General features: G+C 32.4%; 2 protein-coding genes across 8 annotated transcripts; one reads left to right on the top strand and one right to left on the bottom strand.

Annotated features, from left to right (window-relative positions):
- The first annotated feature begins 101 nt into the window (after window positions 1-101).
- Window positions 102-1,768, top strand: LOC145041263 (large ribosomal subunit protein uL6m-like). 6 transcript variants are annotated; one of them, XM_078989275.1, is made up of 2 exons: window positions 102-279; window positions 1,310-1,768. In XM_078989275.1, the coding sequence occupies exon 2, from the start codon at window positions 1,324-1,326 to the stop codon at window positions 1,630-1,632; it is 309 nt and encodes a 102-aa protein (XP_078845401.1). In that variant the 5' UTR covers window positions 102-279; window positions 1,310-1,323; the 3' UTR covers window positions 1,633-1,768. The 6 variants fall into 6 exon arrangements, with proteins under 6 accessions (XP_078845401.1, XP_078845396.1, XP_078845398.1 ...); XM_078989270.1 differs by having other exon boundaries at window positions 697-1,768; XM_078989272.1 differs by having other exon boundaries at window positions 102-905; window positions 1,313-1,768.
- Window positions 1,769-10,746: 8,978 nt separating this feature from the next.
- LOC145041262 (putative peroxygenase 4) lies at window positions 10,747-12,598 on the bottom strand. Of its 2 annotated transcripts, none has more exons than XM_078989269.1 (7): window positions 12,425-12,598; window positions 12,244-12,336; window positions 11,980-12,065; window positions 11,509-11,609; window positions 11,294-11,419; window positions 11,043-11,195; window positions 10,747-10,949 (listed from the first exon to the last, which is right to left on the bottom strand). In XM_078989269.1, the coding sequence occupies exons 1-7, from the start codon at window positions 12,438-12,440 to the stop codon at window positions 10,940-10,942; spliced, it is 585 nt and encodes a 194-aa protein (XP_078845395.1). In that variant the 5' UTR covers window positions 12,441-12,598; the 3' UTR covers window positions 10,747-10,939. The 2 variants fall into 2 exon arrangements, with proteins under 2 accessions (XP_078845395.1, XP_078845394.1); XM_078989268.1 differs by having other exon boundaries at window positions 11,509-11,606; window positions 12,425-12,559.
- Between the last annotated feature and the right edge of the window lie 2,725 nt (window positions 12,599-15,323).

Genomic DNA, 15,323 nt, shown 5'->3' with positions numbered 1-15,323 from the left:
AAATTGTAAGGCTGAAAACCCATATACTACTAATAAAAGGCCCTACTTGGAAGCCCAAACGCAAAAAAATTTCTTAGGTCACCGCCTCATATACGCGTTTTCACACCGTATATTTGAATTGTCAAGCAACATTATTTGAGGGCAAAAAAAGAAATCGATTTGGGGGCGGTTGTTGCTCAAGGATAAGGTTGCTAGGCTGTTCGAATCTCGATCGGTATTCGCCGTCGATTTCATTTTTCCACCATCGTTGTTCACCGGAGTCTGAAGAATCTTGTTCCGGTAAGAAATATCATCGCCTTTGATTGATTTTCGGCCTCAAAAAACAAAATCTTAATTTGAGGTTCGAAAGACGAAGATCGTCACCGATCTGACTGTCTAATTTCATACATCGCATAATCAATTTGACAGATCTGCTATATTCACATTGATTTCTGATATTCGGTTTCCTTGTATTTTCTGTATTGAATCGAACAATATCCTGTTGCTTTCTGTTTGGGATTTTGTTCGGGGTTACGAATTAGGGATTCTCGTTACAAATTTTGTTTTCAAAAGGAAAAGCGATTGAATTTGTTGAATTTTGGGGGCTGTAGCCTAGCCGGATATTTAGATCTCCGCTAGGGTTTCATCTTTTTATCTCTTTGTTCTGTTATTTGGTTGCTTAAAATCAGTTGTTGGTGTTGCTAATTATGGCGGCAGGACGACAGATCTCGAGGAAAAGCTATTCGAGTCGTTCCGAGGAAGAAACTCTTTCTTATAACAATCGATATAATCACAGATCTTTTGTTAGCGATCATGATCAAAGAAGACATCGATACGTTGATGGTGATTATGACAGGGACTATCGTCGCACGTCTTCACAACCAATTCATCATGGTTTGGACAACAGAAACAAAGCAGCAGATGATGTTCGTGAATTTTTCGTTATGATATTGAGCTTGATTTCCTGAAAACTTCCCCAAATCAATGGATAATTTTGATCGCCGGTTTCTTGCATCGAATTTGCATTCTGATCTATTATTTTGTACGATTCCTTTGAAATTATTAATGGAATTGCAGATTGTTTTTCTTGATCTAGATTTTGAATGATGTGCAATCTTAGGGGGTATAATGACAAATACTATGCTATAGAATCAAGAAACTGGGGTTTGCTTTGGGAGTTAGTAATGGTGACTGAAGCCAATTTTCTGTAAAGTAATGGTGGAAAACCATCTAACAAGTTGTTTCAAATGTTTGCAACGAAAAGTGCTTAATTTTTTTGTATTTTTAATATTCTCTTCCCCATCTAAACCAATACGATTCTTACTTTTAGCAGAAATTAGTGAAATGGAAGCTCAGTTCTTTCGGTTTCTAAAGATAGTGGGAGTTGGTTTCAAAGCAAGAGCTGAATCTGAAGGGCGACTTTTGTTTCTGAAATTGGGTTACAGTCATGAGGTGGAGTTGACAGTTCCTCCTGCAGTTCGAGTATTTTGTTTCAAGCCCAATATTGTGTGTTGCACTGGAATCGACAAGCAAAGGGTGCACCAGTTTGCTGCTGCTGTTCGCAGTTGTAAGCCCCCTGAAGTTTACAAAGGGAAAGGTATTATGTATGTTGATGAAGTTATAAAGAAGAAACAGGGAAAGAAATCAAAATAGTTTTGATGATGAAAGTGAAACCCTGGAGATCGGCAGTGTTAGTTTTTGTGATTGGAACATTATACTTTGTCCTTAAATTGTTGAATAATTTATGATTTGATACATAAATTCGTAGTGCAGTGAGAGTTATAGCCTACATTTTGTTTTTGACGATTGAATCCTGCGAAAGATTGATACCCATGGATATGGGTGGAACTCATTGTCACCATAATCGTTGCTTAGATTAAAAAAAATGGATTTTGGTCCATTTAAAAAAAAATTGTTTTTTCTTTCGTTATGGCCCCTATTTGCTTCCCCTGAAGCCATTTTGAAGGTTTCATCTTCTTTAACAATACCATTCATCAAAATTACCAAGAAGTTATTACTATGCACTTGTAATAAAAAAATCCCGTTTAATTTGTGAGAAACATAAGTTATCTGGAAGACACCTTGACTATCACGAACATTGTCCATGAGAAAAATTGTGTAAGAATCCTTTGGACAATGCTGCAACTTCATGGTGTAATCCATCTTCTCCACTTCCCTCTCTTCTAAGGGAAGCCATTAGTCGATACTATAACAACAATGGTAAGGATTGAACATTTTACCATTAGTCGATACTATAACAACAATGGTAAGGATTGAACATTTTACAAGAAAAAAGTTTGGCAAAATACAACAAAGGAGGGGGGGGGACATAATAACTGAACAACCGGGAAACCGATGGTGAACTGGTTGGGCCGATTTCTTTTTATGGTTTGTGGTGTTTAAACCAACCCTCTTGCTAAATTGAGTTTACACAAAGCTACAAACAAAGATTCGCTTTTATTATATATTTTCAATAAGTTTTAAGGGTGTGATATATCTTTTCCAAAAGTTGTATAATTCCTTGTGTTTGATCTTTCTGCATCATAATCGACTCCCCCACCAATATCTGCATAAGTTAAACATGAAATAAATTTCAAAATGATTATAATAGATGCTTGGTGTGTGTATGTTGATATTATTTTCACATTGTAAAAAACCCAAAGATCTCGTTTCTATTTTTGGATACTACCAATTACATTAATTTATTATTCTGAGAATATATTTATATATTTTTAAAATACTTGATTTATCTATTAAAGAGCCACTTACTGTTTTACACCAGCTTCTTGTACATTGGCGATATCAGCAGGTGTGAACAATCCAACCTCCCCCACCACCGAATCTATTATACAATTTGTCTAGAAAATTTTCCACAGCTAAACGCAATCTTATGCATTCTAAAATTTGAATTACCTGCAGGAAAGGATTCTGGAACAGCGGCAATCGAAACTCTCTCACAAACCTCCACTTTCGTAAATCGTGGAGATCTACGAAGAGGAGCCGGAAGGGAATGTGGAGCGGTGGCTGTCGAAACTCTCTCGCAAACCTCCACGTGTGTGAATCGTGGAGACCTGCGAAGAGGAGCCGGAAGGGAATGTGGGGCGGCAGCTGTTGAAACTCTCTCGCAAACCTCCACGTGTGTGAAGCTCCACCGATGCATTCAAAGTCACTCTATAATTATCAAGCGGTCCTAGATCAGAAAGTTGTTTAAATGTTCTAACGTACGGATTCGAAGCTAGAATACGTGTTAGTTTTTGGATGATTCTTCTATCAACATTCTTCCAGGAGGATCTTTGTGATATTTCAGCTTCACCGTCATAAAAATACAACTGTAAATACCTCGATTTACCATCCCTTGAAATTAGCTGATCGATATTATGATAGAGTGTTCCGTGCGCACAAAAAGTGTAAACTCCAGAATTCATATTGGCCAATTCTTTATCCACATTTACACCTAGTGATGCGAAAGAAAAGTTTGAGTTATACGCCCTTATATTGTACCTGAAGCTTTCTTCTAGCTGCTCTTGCCTTGTGAAGAGTTGGTGCAACTCTGTGGGAATAGGGGAGTGTGCCAGTTTTGTCTTCCCACTCATGCAACAAAAGGTAGGGAATTCATATTGTAGTCGCTTTGCTCCACAATAAACACAAGGGTTTTGAGCCTTTAATATACGATGTTCCATACGGATATTTTCATAAACAAAATCATACGGATCGTCCTGAAAGGCGTATACTCTTCTTTTTGTCATCATAGTTCGTTCCTTTCTTCGTTGATAATATTCTTTATTATAAGTACTCGTCCTCTGAGCAGCACTTATAACACTCACAGAGGAATCTTCGTTGATATTTGTTTCGTTTGTCTCCATTATAGTGCAACTTGTGAGTGTTGTAGGTTGACTACATCCTTCACCGTTAGCTATTCTTCTCTTTTTGTTTTTCTCCTTTTTTCGTGCATAATAGTTTCTATTGTATCTTTTTCGATTTTCTACAAACATATTATTTGGATAAATAGTTATATATTATAAATGCAAATATATACTCATATAAACGACATACCTTTTTCTATATCTATCGGGTTTTGGGAATCATCACAGTTTTCGTTTCCCTTATCTACAGTCCCCATTGAACACTATAATGGAAATGTTAAGAATAAGCACATATTATATCATCAAGAATGTAACATTTTGTAATGTAGACCATGTGATTTAGTAATCATGTATGTGTGTGTTTCAAAAAGCAACACAACCCTTAATAAATAAACAAATATACTAAAAACTTGTAATCCAAAAACACAATAGAAGAAAGTTATACATAATTAAAAGAAAATTTCCATAGATATCCAAAAATTATTATTTATGAATTCATAAGTCAACACAAGAAAAATAAACCATACATGAAAAAATTCACCATAATATGTCTAACATTAATGTAGATCAACAATAAAAGCAACGCACTCGTAAAAGTTATCAAAACTTCAAAAAAAAAACACCACCAAATGTCTCACACGGAATTAAAAATTCTTCTAGGCATATTTATGATGTTAAATGCTTCCGGCATCCGCGGTTGGAACTCTACGTTGCTTAGTTTGGTTGATATCAAAATGTTCACTGAAAATAAGATAAAAACTATTAAAATGTATTGATTTAGGTATTTTAATATCACTACAATTATTATAATTTTCTAGAAAAAAGTTACTTGAATCCAAATGAACCAATTTCACCCGAGAAACAAATATTATATACTTTCTCTCTATCGCATAGACAGTCCTCACAATTTGATGGCGTGTTCGGTCGGTTATATGTAGTTTCATCTTTATTATACTCCCTCTATTTATAATCAAATATTTCCAAAGTCACCTAATTTTGCTTTAGTGTAATCATAATAATAATAAAGATAAAGATAATAAAATAATAATAATAATAATAATAATAATAATAATAATAATAATAATAATAATAATAATAAACACTTACAGCCCATCTTGGAGATATAAAGTGAAAGAAGTTAACGTCAGTAAACCAGAGTAACGGGAATAGTTTCGCTTGCCTCTGATGATTTTTCCAACAATATCTAAAAATAACGATAATTAAAAGGACAACTTGTTATTATTTTAAAAACTTTAGAATGCTGAAAATATATACAATTTATTAAATTTACCGATCATCATTTTTCTCTCTGTCCGATCTTCTACTAAACTTTTTATTGTGGGAACCAATGGGAAAACCGGAAACCATGATATGATAGCATCGGCCAAACGATTAAACCGTGTGTTGTTGCTGATCTTAATCATCAAATCACCACGTAATAAACTATATTCTTGATATCTCGGATACTCAGCATAGGTTGGTTCGATTTGGAAATGGTTTAAAGAAAACACAACACCCAATAGATTCCCTCCATAAATAAAGCGCATCATTTGTTGTGGAACAACTGCTAACACTTTCTCTCTCTAATAGAAAATGTAATATTTTTATAAACAAAAATACTTGTGATAAATTATGAAAATGAATATAAGATATAAATAGTTTTGTAAACATACATTTTGATCAATGAGAACCATGAAAAGTTTGTTTGCTCTTGAGTCCCTCCAAATGAAATCAATACGAACGGATGTCAAAACATACCACAAATGGTAGTTTAGTAGCAACGAAAATGCATCAACGTAAATATGACCATTCATGATTCTACAAAACGAAGGTCGGATGTGATTGATGTAGAATTGATTTATTTAATTATTTATATTAAAAACTATATTGATTTGAGATTACCAAAGTATAATAACATATGTATCGTGCTTTTGAAATATTCAAGCAATAAGAGTTTTTATTACATGGTAAAATGTAGATATCATATTGTATTAAAATTAAAGTAAATAATTTAGTACTTAAAAAAGCTTGAAGTTAGTGTTAAATTTGTTGAAACATTAAACAATATAAATTTTATAGTTCACACCAATAATTTTTATAATAAAAGCTTCGGGTTTTAAGCAAATACTCATTAATTTGTGATGTTCAAAAAACTGTTGAATTTGTTGAGATGCTCAAAAACTAATTACATTCTTTTTAAACTAAGATTTGGGTTTATAAACTTAAAGGTGTGGGCTTATTTTTTTTTTTGTGATTATATATCTTAACGTTAGTTATGTTATATTTAAATAGAAAAACAGATAGTTGTATTTTCGAAAATTTAGTCTATCAAACATTAAAATATTAAGAATAATTACATGAAAAATAGCGTTTTAATGTGGATAGATTTTCTAGGTGATTTATTATTGGAAGCTGTAAGGTTTATTTATATTAAAAACTATATTGATTTGAGATGCCCAAAGCTGTAAGGTTTATTTATTACATGGTTTATTTATTAAATATTACAGAAAACCTAAAGCATATATTAATAACAAATAATATTTATTAATAAAAATGTAACTTGTCAAATAAAAAAAAAAGTCTAATTGTATAAATTATAATAAATTATTATATCTAAAACCCATCAATAATAATAATAATAATAATAATAATAATAATAATAATAATAATAATAATAATAATAATAATAAAGATAATATATAGTATTGATAATGAAGAAACAAACTGTGGTGTTTTTTCTTTGGCAAGTTTCAAAAGAACATGCGAGAATACCACAATCAATTTGATAATTAAAAGATATTTACTGATTAAAAATATTCAAAACAAATGTCCTAACTTATACATATACAAACCACACATATGGAGAATGTCAGAAACAAATAAATACACACATAGAATTCAATTATATACATGTATTATTTGAGATAAAGAATAAGAAGATTGATCAATTTAGATAGAATACAAACAAATACATACACACATATATACAAATTATATACATGTATTATTTGAGATAAAGAATAAGAAGAGTGATCAATTTAGATAGAAGACAGAATAATATCAACAGTTGAAACAAAACAAGTTTATCACTTCAAATAGAAGTAAGAAATAAAATATTATACACATTTGAAGTTACAAAATATAAAAGAAGTAAAGAGAACCTGAATCCGTGTCAAGAAACGCAATGAAGCAGTGTAGCAGTCTTCCCGATTCCAACTCAATGATCAAATCGTCCCAAAACCTCAACTGTGAAATTTTTGCTGTGAGTAAAAATGAAGAACATAACTTAAATTTATAGGTTGAATAATCTATTATAGAATATAATGTTGTATTTTTGGATATTGATAATCATTCCAAAATTAAGCAAATTAAAATCTTACCATGAATATTAAAATCCATACCAATAATATTTAAAATCTTACAAAATTAACAAATATACTAATTATCAAAATCCCTACCAAAATACTAAAAAAATTTAAAATAAATATAATAACTATCAAAATCCCTACCAAAAATATTTCAAATCATATGAACCTTAACAAATATACTAAAAAATTAAAAAAAAATGAATATAATATTTGTCGATTTTATTTGTGGAAATATATTATAATCTAAAGAACAATTTAACAGATCAGTAAAAGTTGACCACAGTCAAATGGCAAAGAACAGTTTAACAAAAGGTAAACATATACAAATTCAAAACCAAAAGTTGACAAAAGTCAAATGGCAAAATGGTAAAATCTTAAGAAGGTTACATGGTCAAATGAATAATCAGAGTTGCAATCAACAAAGTGAAGAAATTCAACAGCATTGGAACATACTACATCAATTGGAAGTTCCCTAAGTAAATAATGGAGAATAATCGATATCTAAGGAACTTCTCCATATAACTCCAATGAATTATTTCCTAATCCAAGTCTCACAATCATATCAGCAACTTGTAGTTAAAAATTTAACATCCCATAGTATACCAGCAATGAATATGTAGTCAAAAAGTCAAAATCTCTAACCTGATTTGGATTCCCAAAAATGCATTTCATGATATACTCAATTGTTGGTTCCATCAAGCTGATAACCAACCTTCGATCTCCCAAAAAGTTCCCATACTTGATTTCTTTGATGGATACAATCCGTGTAAGTACAATTTTTTTGTCACTAATGCAAGCTATCAGATGCCCTATATCATAGTCAAAACATATAATTAGGCCACTTAATCATTTGCACATTACAGAATTAAAAAGTCGATACCTGTATCAAGTTGGGGAAGTTTCTGGGCACAATGAAGCAAAAAAAAAGCGACAGCAGGCTGATGCTAATGGATCTGCAACCCCTCTTATCATTGTAACCAATCGCATGAGGTCATCCATTACATTATCATGCAAAAATCGCCAGCATAGCAATATCGCAAGCTCAAGATAGCTAAAAGACAATGTCAGATTAGAACAAGTTAAATCATCATAGTATTGAGGGGTTGTTTTGTTTTTTACTTAATGGGCTTAATGGGTTATGCACTTAATCTGGACAGCTACACATGGCTGTTTCTTTTTCACTTAATATGGGCATAGTGACTTAATGGGTTAAGCCCAAAATATGCAAAGACCAAAATATGAGTTAACTAAAGAAGTAAAATAAAAAAAAACATTTTCCAAATTTTTAATAAACGGATAAAGAAAGAAGAATAAACAAGGGTGAAGGGTACAAATGCAACTTTGTTTGTAAATTACCTTTTAGTAGGGCGTGATTTAATTTCAGACTCTTTCTCGAGGCTGATTTTGTCATTTAATACTTGGCATCCAACAAAACCCTGTCTGTTGTGTTATGTTCTAATACTTTTGGAAGCTGAAATCAAATAAAACAAAAGCAAATTACAAAAATGCCCATTGTTTTTCATAAGAGCTGCAATGTATAAAGTTTTACCACCACGAGAAGCCCTACAACAAGTAATTTTTTTTTAAATGTAGTAAAACAAAGAAAGTATATAAAATTGAGAGACTACAATTCCTTTTAATTAAAAACTTTATACAAACTAAAAGTTTTTAAATCATTATTTGGAGATAAAATGTAAAAATATGATGAATACTTACGCCATGTCAACAATTTGTTCTTCCTCTTGAGGAGCAACAACCATTACAGGTAGAAAAAAGCTTGCAATTTGCACCTATAAAGAATAAGAAAAATTTATAATTTAAAATAAATAAATAAATAAAACTTTTTTATAAGTACCATGTAATGACCAACCACGTATTCTAGAGTTGCACCATATGGCACTTGATGATCATATACAACCAAGCCAACCTGTTGTCATTGTACAAGGGGCAATTATGGAAAAATTACATATTTTTTATAAAAAAAGATGATGAATGATCCTTACCTTTGACCACTTGCTTAACAGAAGTAAACTGAGGAACTGATGGGAACTCGGTGTATGTTTTGACTGATACCCTTTTTAACAAAGACTTGTCTAAATCTGAATAGGTTTTATTTGAATATTTAAGGTTTAACGGTTCATCATCGTTAAAAACAGGTGGTTCGGGGACTAGAAAATCGGGGAGGTGGCGGTGACGTGGCGGGGGGCTGTTTGGGCAGTGTGAGGTCATCACTAGATTGTCTTGTGACCAATTTACAGGGTTCATTCTTGTTCTTCCTAATGAAGGGTCGAAATTTTTGGGACCCAGTAATGGAACTGCTTTCCATTTTGCTCTGCAAACAGGGCAAATGTGATTCCCATCTTTCACATTTGAAGCAGTACACTGGAAATTGAATGAATGTGAACATTCTCTTGTGAAAATAGCTTGTCCTTCTCCACGTTTCATTGAAGCTAAACATATTGTGCATGTTTTCTGTCATAAAACAACATATATATATATATATATACACACACACACACACTATTAGTGAATCAAAATATAATGAAAATCAGATCATTAGAAAAAAAGACATGAACTTTGAACACTTTTAACGTTCTTCGAAAAATTTAATCAAGCATGATGCAATCAAATTCGAAAAATTAGGGAACTCTGAATCTTCTAGGTTGTACCGGTGAAAGCTTGAAAAAAAACTTACCAGATCAAGTGTGGGCGTTTGACGCTGAAGAAGTGATGCTAGGAAATATACTGCTTGGGGGGTTCATCGCCAGAGAAGTACCGACAGAGACTGCATGAAGATGACGATTTAAGATAATTTTTGTTGGAATGAAGGAAATTGGGTTCCATGGCATCAATTATATAGTTGAAAGGGAAGAACACTCGGGTGAGTATGTAAGGGTTAATGTGGGACCATCTTCTGGGTTGGATCGACGAAAGCTTGGTGATGATAGCATAGGGCTGCTGGAGGGTTGAGATAGCGATGGTATCACGAGGGTGGAAGTAGAAGAAAGAGGGGAGAACCTTGACGGCAGGAGTGACAACTTGGCCAACAATTAAGATAGCGATTTCCAGATTTGCGTCAAGAAACAAAAAGACTCCTCAACACTGCTTAGGGTTTTTATGAGAGAGAGAGAGAGAGAGAGAGAGAGAGAGAGAGAGACGATGGAGAAGTGATGGAAGAGATTGGGAGAAATGACGACAGTCGTGGACCTTCGGTGGGAGGCTGAAGATCATTGCATCTTTGGTGGAGACGATGAGAATAGGTTTGATGGCGGCTGTGTTTAGGAAATTAGGGTAAGGTCTCGTGTAGTGTATGCAGTGTATGTAATACGTATATGATGTAATTGATCCGTGTAGTGTAATTGGTATGAGATTGGTTATATGTTTATGCTTAAAATTATTGTATAAGAGGGAATATATGTTGTACCTCTTAATTTTCAAGAAATGAGCAATATCCTTAATAATATAGTAAAGATAAATATATATATATATATATATATATATATATATATATATATATATATATATGCACATTAATCTAATAACTTTAATAGTGTTTTATACAGTATAAATACAATTAAAAATATATATTTACAAGAATAGTACATAAGACACTTTGTTGTCAGTTGTTATCCACTTCTCAACCCAACAATAACAATTCTTTAAGACATCAATCATAAAATCAGCAAGTGTAAAATCCAATCACACAACACTTTCACCCGTTGCTTGTCTTTATTTATCACTGCAGAGAAAAAAGATATAAAAAATAAAAATCTTAAAACAAATTTAATTATCATGTTCAACATTTATTAACACCCAATCGTATAAGTTTTACACGTGTTTCTTCTTGGACGAATTAATCTTTTCCACTGCCATTTTTTCAAACAAGCTTCCATCATAAACAGCTTTAATGGTTTCCTTTCTTAATAAACCATCTTTGTCCTTGCCTAGGAAATACAAGATCTTCCATTCAGATAGGCCTCCGATCCTACAGATATAATAACTTATTAAATAAGTAAATCATAGGATTAATATTTTATTCAAGAAACCATTCGCATGATCGATGATCCAAATGTTCTTAATTACCATCCTGCATAGTCCTTGGGTTCCCGGTTTCCTTTGATAAATTTGTCGAGTTCATCTGAAGTCAAGGCATCTGAATTCGTGTGTGCATACTTGTCAAATATCTCCTCAAACTTGGAAGGAACAAACCTTAAACATAACATGTAAGTGTAAGTGAATCTTTACTACATTTGTGGAAGAATGTTTTATTTATTTGAGAAATTAAAACCTAACTGTACCTTCCATGAGTGTCGTAGACTCCTGAATCACTACCATGTTTGGCCATATGTATGTTTTTTATTTCAATCGGGAAAAGTAGATTAGGGAACTTCTTTCCCTGCTTCCAAAAAAAAAAAAAAAAACACAACAATAATCATTGTTTGGATGCTTGCGTATTCGTATACTTCTAATCTTGCTCTTACTTAAAGTATCAATCTTTTTTGATACTTGAACTCATGCAGAATGCTACTAAACTTTCCTAGTGGTTTATTATTATTATTTTTTTTTGTCTTTTCAAAAAAATATAGTATTTAATTTCATAAGTAATATTAAGATTCTCTGGACTAATGATTACCTGATCATCTCATCTTAAAACTTAAAAGTGTGGAATATATTTTTTACATACATGTGTATAACTTAATGATAGTTGTAATTAAACCATGCAAATAATGAAAACACATAGAAGAACGGAGATTAGATTAGATACATACTGGACGAGTTTTGCCACTAAGACCCATATTGATGAAGATGGCAGCAACTGACGATAACAGAATACCACTCCCAATTGCTCGAAACCCTAAAACATACCAAAAACCCTATTAGATGGATGAAACTCGAAAACTAGTTAAATTCTCAAAGCCAACAAAAGCAAAGCGGAATTAGCGATCAGTTGTTGATGATGATCAAGCATAGTTTCAAATCAGTACAGAACTGAAAATGAGTACCGAGATTTTAGGAAAATCAAACGAACAAACCTTGAAAAGTTTCCCATGGGTAAATCACACCATCATTGTTACGATCAAAGAATGCGACGTGTTTCTGTAACACGTTTTGATCACTCTCGATTGCTGCATTCATTTACGAACCACCAATTGATTATTGATCAGATAAGCATAACATCAAGCAGAAATCAAGATTGAAAATCGAATATGATACCTTCAGCTCCAGCCATAAGTGGATTGATGCTTTTCTTAATTATTACTCCTGAATTGCGTATACACTGATTGCAGAAGTATGTGTCTGTGAAGAGAAAAGTTGTGTGAAATGTGAAGGAAGTTATAGAATCCAAGAGAAGGGTGTAGAGGGTTTTATAATGGGGCTCATGAATGGCCCAATTTCAAGAAAACTCCTGGTTCTTAAGTTGGATGAAGTAAAAGGAACACAAATGTGTAATCTTGACTCATAAGATTTATTAAAGTCCTGAAGTTGACATAAATAAAAGTTATTCGTCTTGTTTGATTGTTTCTAAGAATATAAAGAAAAAGACATTGTAACGCATTGAAGGTCTAAATGGTCCTTAATTTTTTTTTTTGGGCATTTTGTGGACATAAATGAATGTCGGGGACTGTTTTTTTGATATAAAAAAGAAGCTCTTTAAGCTTGACATAATTTTTAAAAAGATTCTATTAAGAACTAGATGACAATAAATTTTTTAAACAATCAGAGGACGAGTACTTGTTATTATTAAAAAAAAGATTTATATAGAAAATGAGTTCCAAAATATTAGAGTTAGTTTAAAAGAAAGTAGAAGAAATGAAGTAAGTTTAACAAAAAGTATTTATATAGAAAATGAGTTTCATAGTATCTCAGTTAGTTTAACCAAAAAAAAAGATTTATATAAAAAATGAGTTTTTAAGTTAGTTTATCAAAAAAAAAAAAGTATAAAAAAGATGTTATAAAGCTATGATTCGAACGCAAACCGTTTCGAGGGCAATCATAGAACCTAAGACCAAGTGGTATGGGTCATCACAACACCGTTAAGGCTGATGTGGCAGTCCATAACGTCGGGATAACATCAAAAACACCGTTCCTTTCTTGTTGTATCTTGTTGTGTTGTTTCTTGTTGTCTTCATGACCGAATGAAACGAGATCATCAATTGGCTGCACAAATTATCTCTCTCTATTTCTCTCCTCTTAACGGGAGTTATAACACCATAAATACCACTCACTCTTCTTGTTGCTTCTTTTTTATAACACCACTAAAACGAGCTCACACCTAATAGTCTAACCAAAGAAACTATTTGAGTGGTTATTTTTTATTTTCAAAAATAAATATATTTAAACGCTATATCAGCAAAAGAAAAAATAATCAGGTGCAAAGATTTGAACCACTATGGATTGTAATATAAACCAAGAGAAAATTATTCAGATGGTCCTTGTGGTTTGGGGTTACTTTCATGTTTGGTCTCTAACTTAATTTTTTAACTCGGACCATCCAAACATTTAAAGTTTGTTACCAGCCTGGTCCTAAGTTAACATTTCGTCCAACATCCCATCCATTTCTCAGTTAGAATGGCCCATGTGCCTTGCACGATGGAGGTATTTTCATCTAAATATTTCAACATGTTTAATACTTCACGATTCTTTTTTCCTTTCTCATTCTTCCTCTCTTTCTACCATTACTTTGTAATCGATCAATAAATAGAAAAGCAAAATTGCAGCTACAATGGAATGTGATTGTGGACGTGAAACAATAATGTGAACATCGACCACAAAGAAGAACCAAGAAAGGGAATTTTATGCCTGTCCCAAAATGTTAGAATATTTTCTCAATTTTTGGTGTTTTCCATTCGTAACCCTAGTTTTGTATCAGGGACCTAGACATGACTTTCTTTTTTGGATGGATGAAGTAATGTTGGGAGCATAAAGACGAAATTGAAAATCGGAACTTGAAGGAGCTTTAAAGACAAAATCAAACATTGAAGTTATGCTTAATAATGAGTTGGGTTATGTTTTGTGGGTATTATTGTGTACAAGTTGTAGCTAGAATGTATTAGCTTTATTATGTTTGTGTTTTATGGTCCGGTATTCGGCTAGGTAGTAGTGTTTTTTGTAACGAACTTGTTTTGGATCAATTAAAATGGTGTTATGGTGTTTACTTTCTTGTGATGTATAATTGTTTTGGTTAATAAATGTTTAATACTAAGTTGTTATTATCATCCCATAACACAACCATAACATAAGAATCAAAATGACTAAAACATAACCATGAAAAGTAATATAACATAACATAACCACTAATATCCATACTACAACCCTCATAAGTACCTAATCATGAATTACATAACTATTTGTACTACCAAAACAATTACCAAAAGATCAGTGTACTACAACCATACCAATTACCTAAACATCAAATATACTTAACATTACATGAAAAGAATTCCATAAGAGAACCAAATTCCAATTCTGATTGTTTCCTTCCCCTTCTATTTTGTTTTGCCCTTCCTTTTTCCTTTTTGCCTTTCCACCATCACTACCAACATTTGGTCTTTACGCTATGTAGGTCCTTGCATTTTGACTTGCATTGTTATACTTGTTACATGTAACTGTCTTATAAGCTCTAAAGACTTTATTTCCTTTTACCAAATCCCCCATTTCCAAAGCTGACTTCTTCCTTTTCTTTTTTTGGCCTACCTATTATGGCATGGTGTTTTGGAGGCAACAAAGCAGTTAGGCAAGGAGACTTCATCCATATTGTCCTTCTATTGATTTGTTCAATTTTAAAGTAATACATTTCCTTCCAGGTTATTAACCAATAGCATAGATGAACAACAGTTTCAATAATACCTACCTCTTTGTTGTTTTCCCTTGTATCCTAATATGCAACAACACTGTGTTTGCATGACATTCTAGTCAATTCCCACTTCCTGCATGAACATAATTGTTGAATCTCATCAACAACACATTAGCCATTCTAAGGACCAACAACTTGGTACCTCTCATTACCACAATAATTAGCTACATATTTTTTGCCTCAAGCTTGATTTTTTTCCAATGTTTTGATGGTTGTTGGAGTCAAAAGGCTTGTAGCTTTGGTAATTTCCTTTTCCAC

Source organism: Lactuca saligna, chromosome 4, assembly GCF_052625555.1.
Source record: "Lactuca saligna cultivar CGN05327 chromosome 4, ASM5262555v1, whole genome shotgun sequence".
In the NCBI taxonomy this organism is placed as follows: domain Eukaryota; kingdom Viridiplantae; phylum Streptophyta; class Magnoliopsida; order Asterales; family Asteraceae; genus Lactuca; species Lactuca saligna.
This window is presented reverse-complemented; position numbering and strand designations above follow the sequence as displayed.

What these genes read in the sequence shown, in the direction of transcription:
- LOC145041262 (XM_078989269.1), bottom strand. An exon ending in GTCTACGACACTCATGGAAG is followed by an intron (nt 11,420 to 11,508) that starts GTACAGTTAGGT and finishes GTTATGTTTAAG; the next exon opens with GTTTGTTCCTTCCAAGTTTG. An exon ending in CCCAAGGACTATGCAGGATG is followed by an intron (nt 11,196 to 11,293) that starts GTAATTAAGAAC and finishes TTATATCTGTAG; the next exon opens with GATCGGAGGCCTATCTGAAT.
- LOC145041263 (XM_078989270.1), top strand. Translation starts at nt 1,195, where the DNA reads ATGGTGGAAAACCATCTAACAAGTTGTTTCAAATGTTTGCAACGAAAA.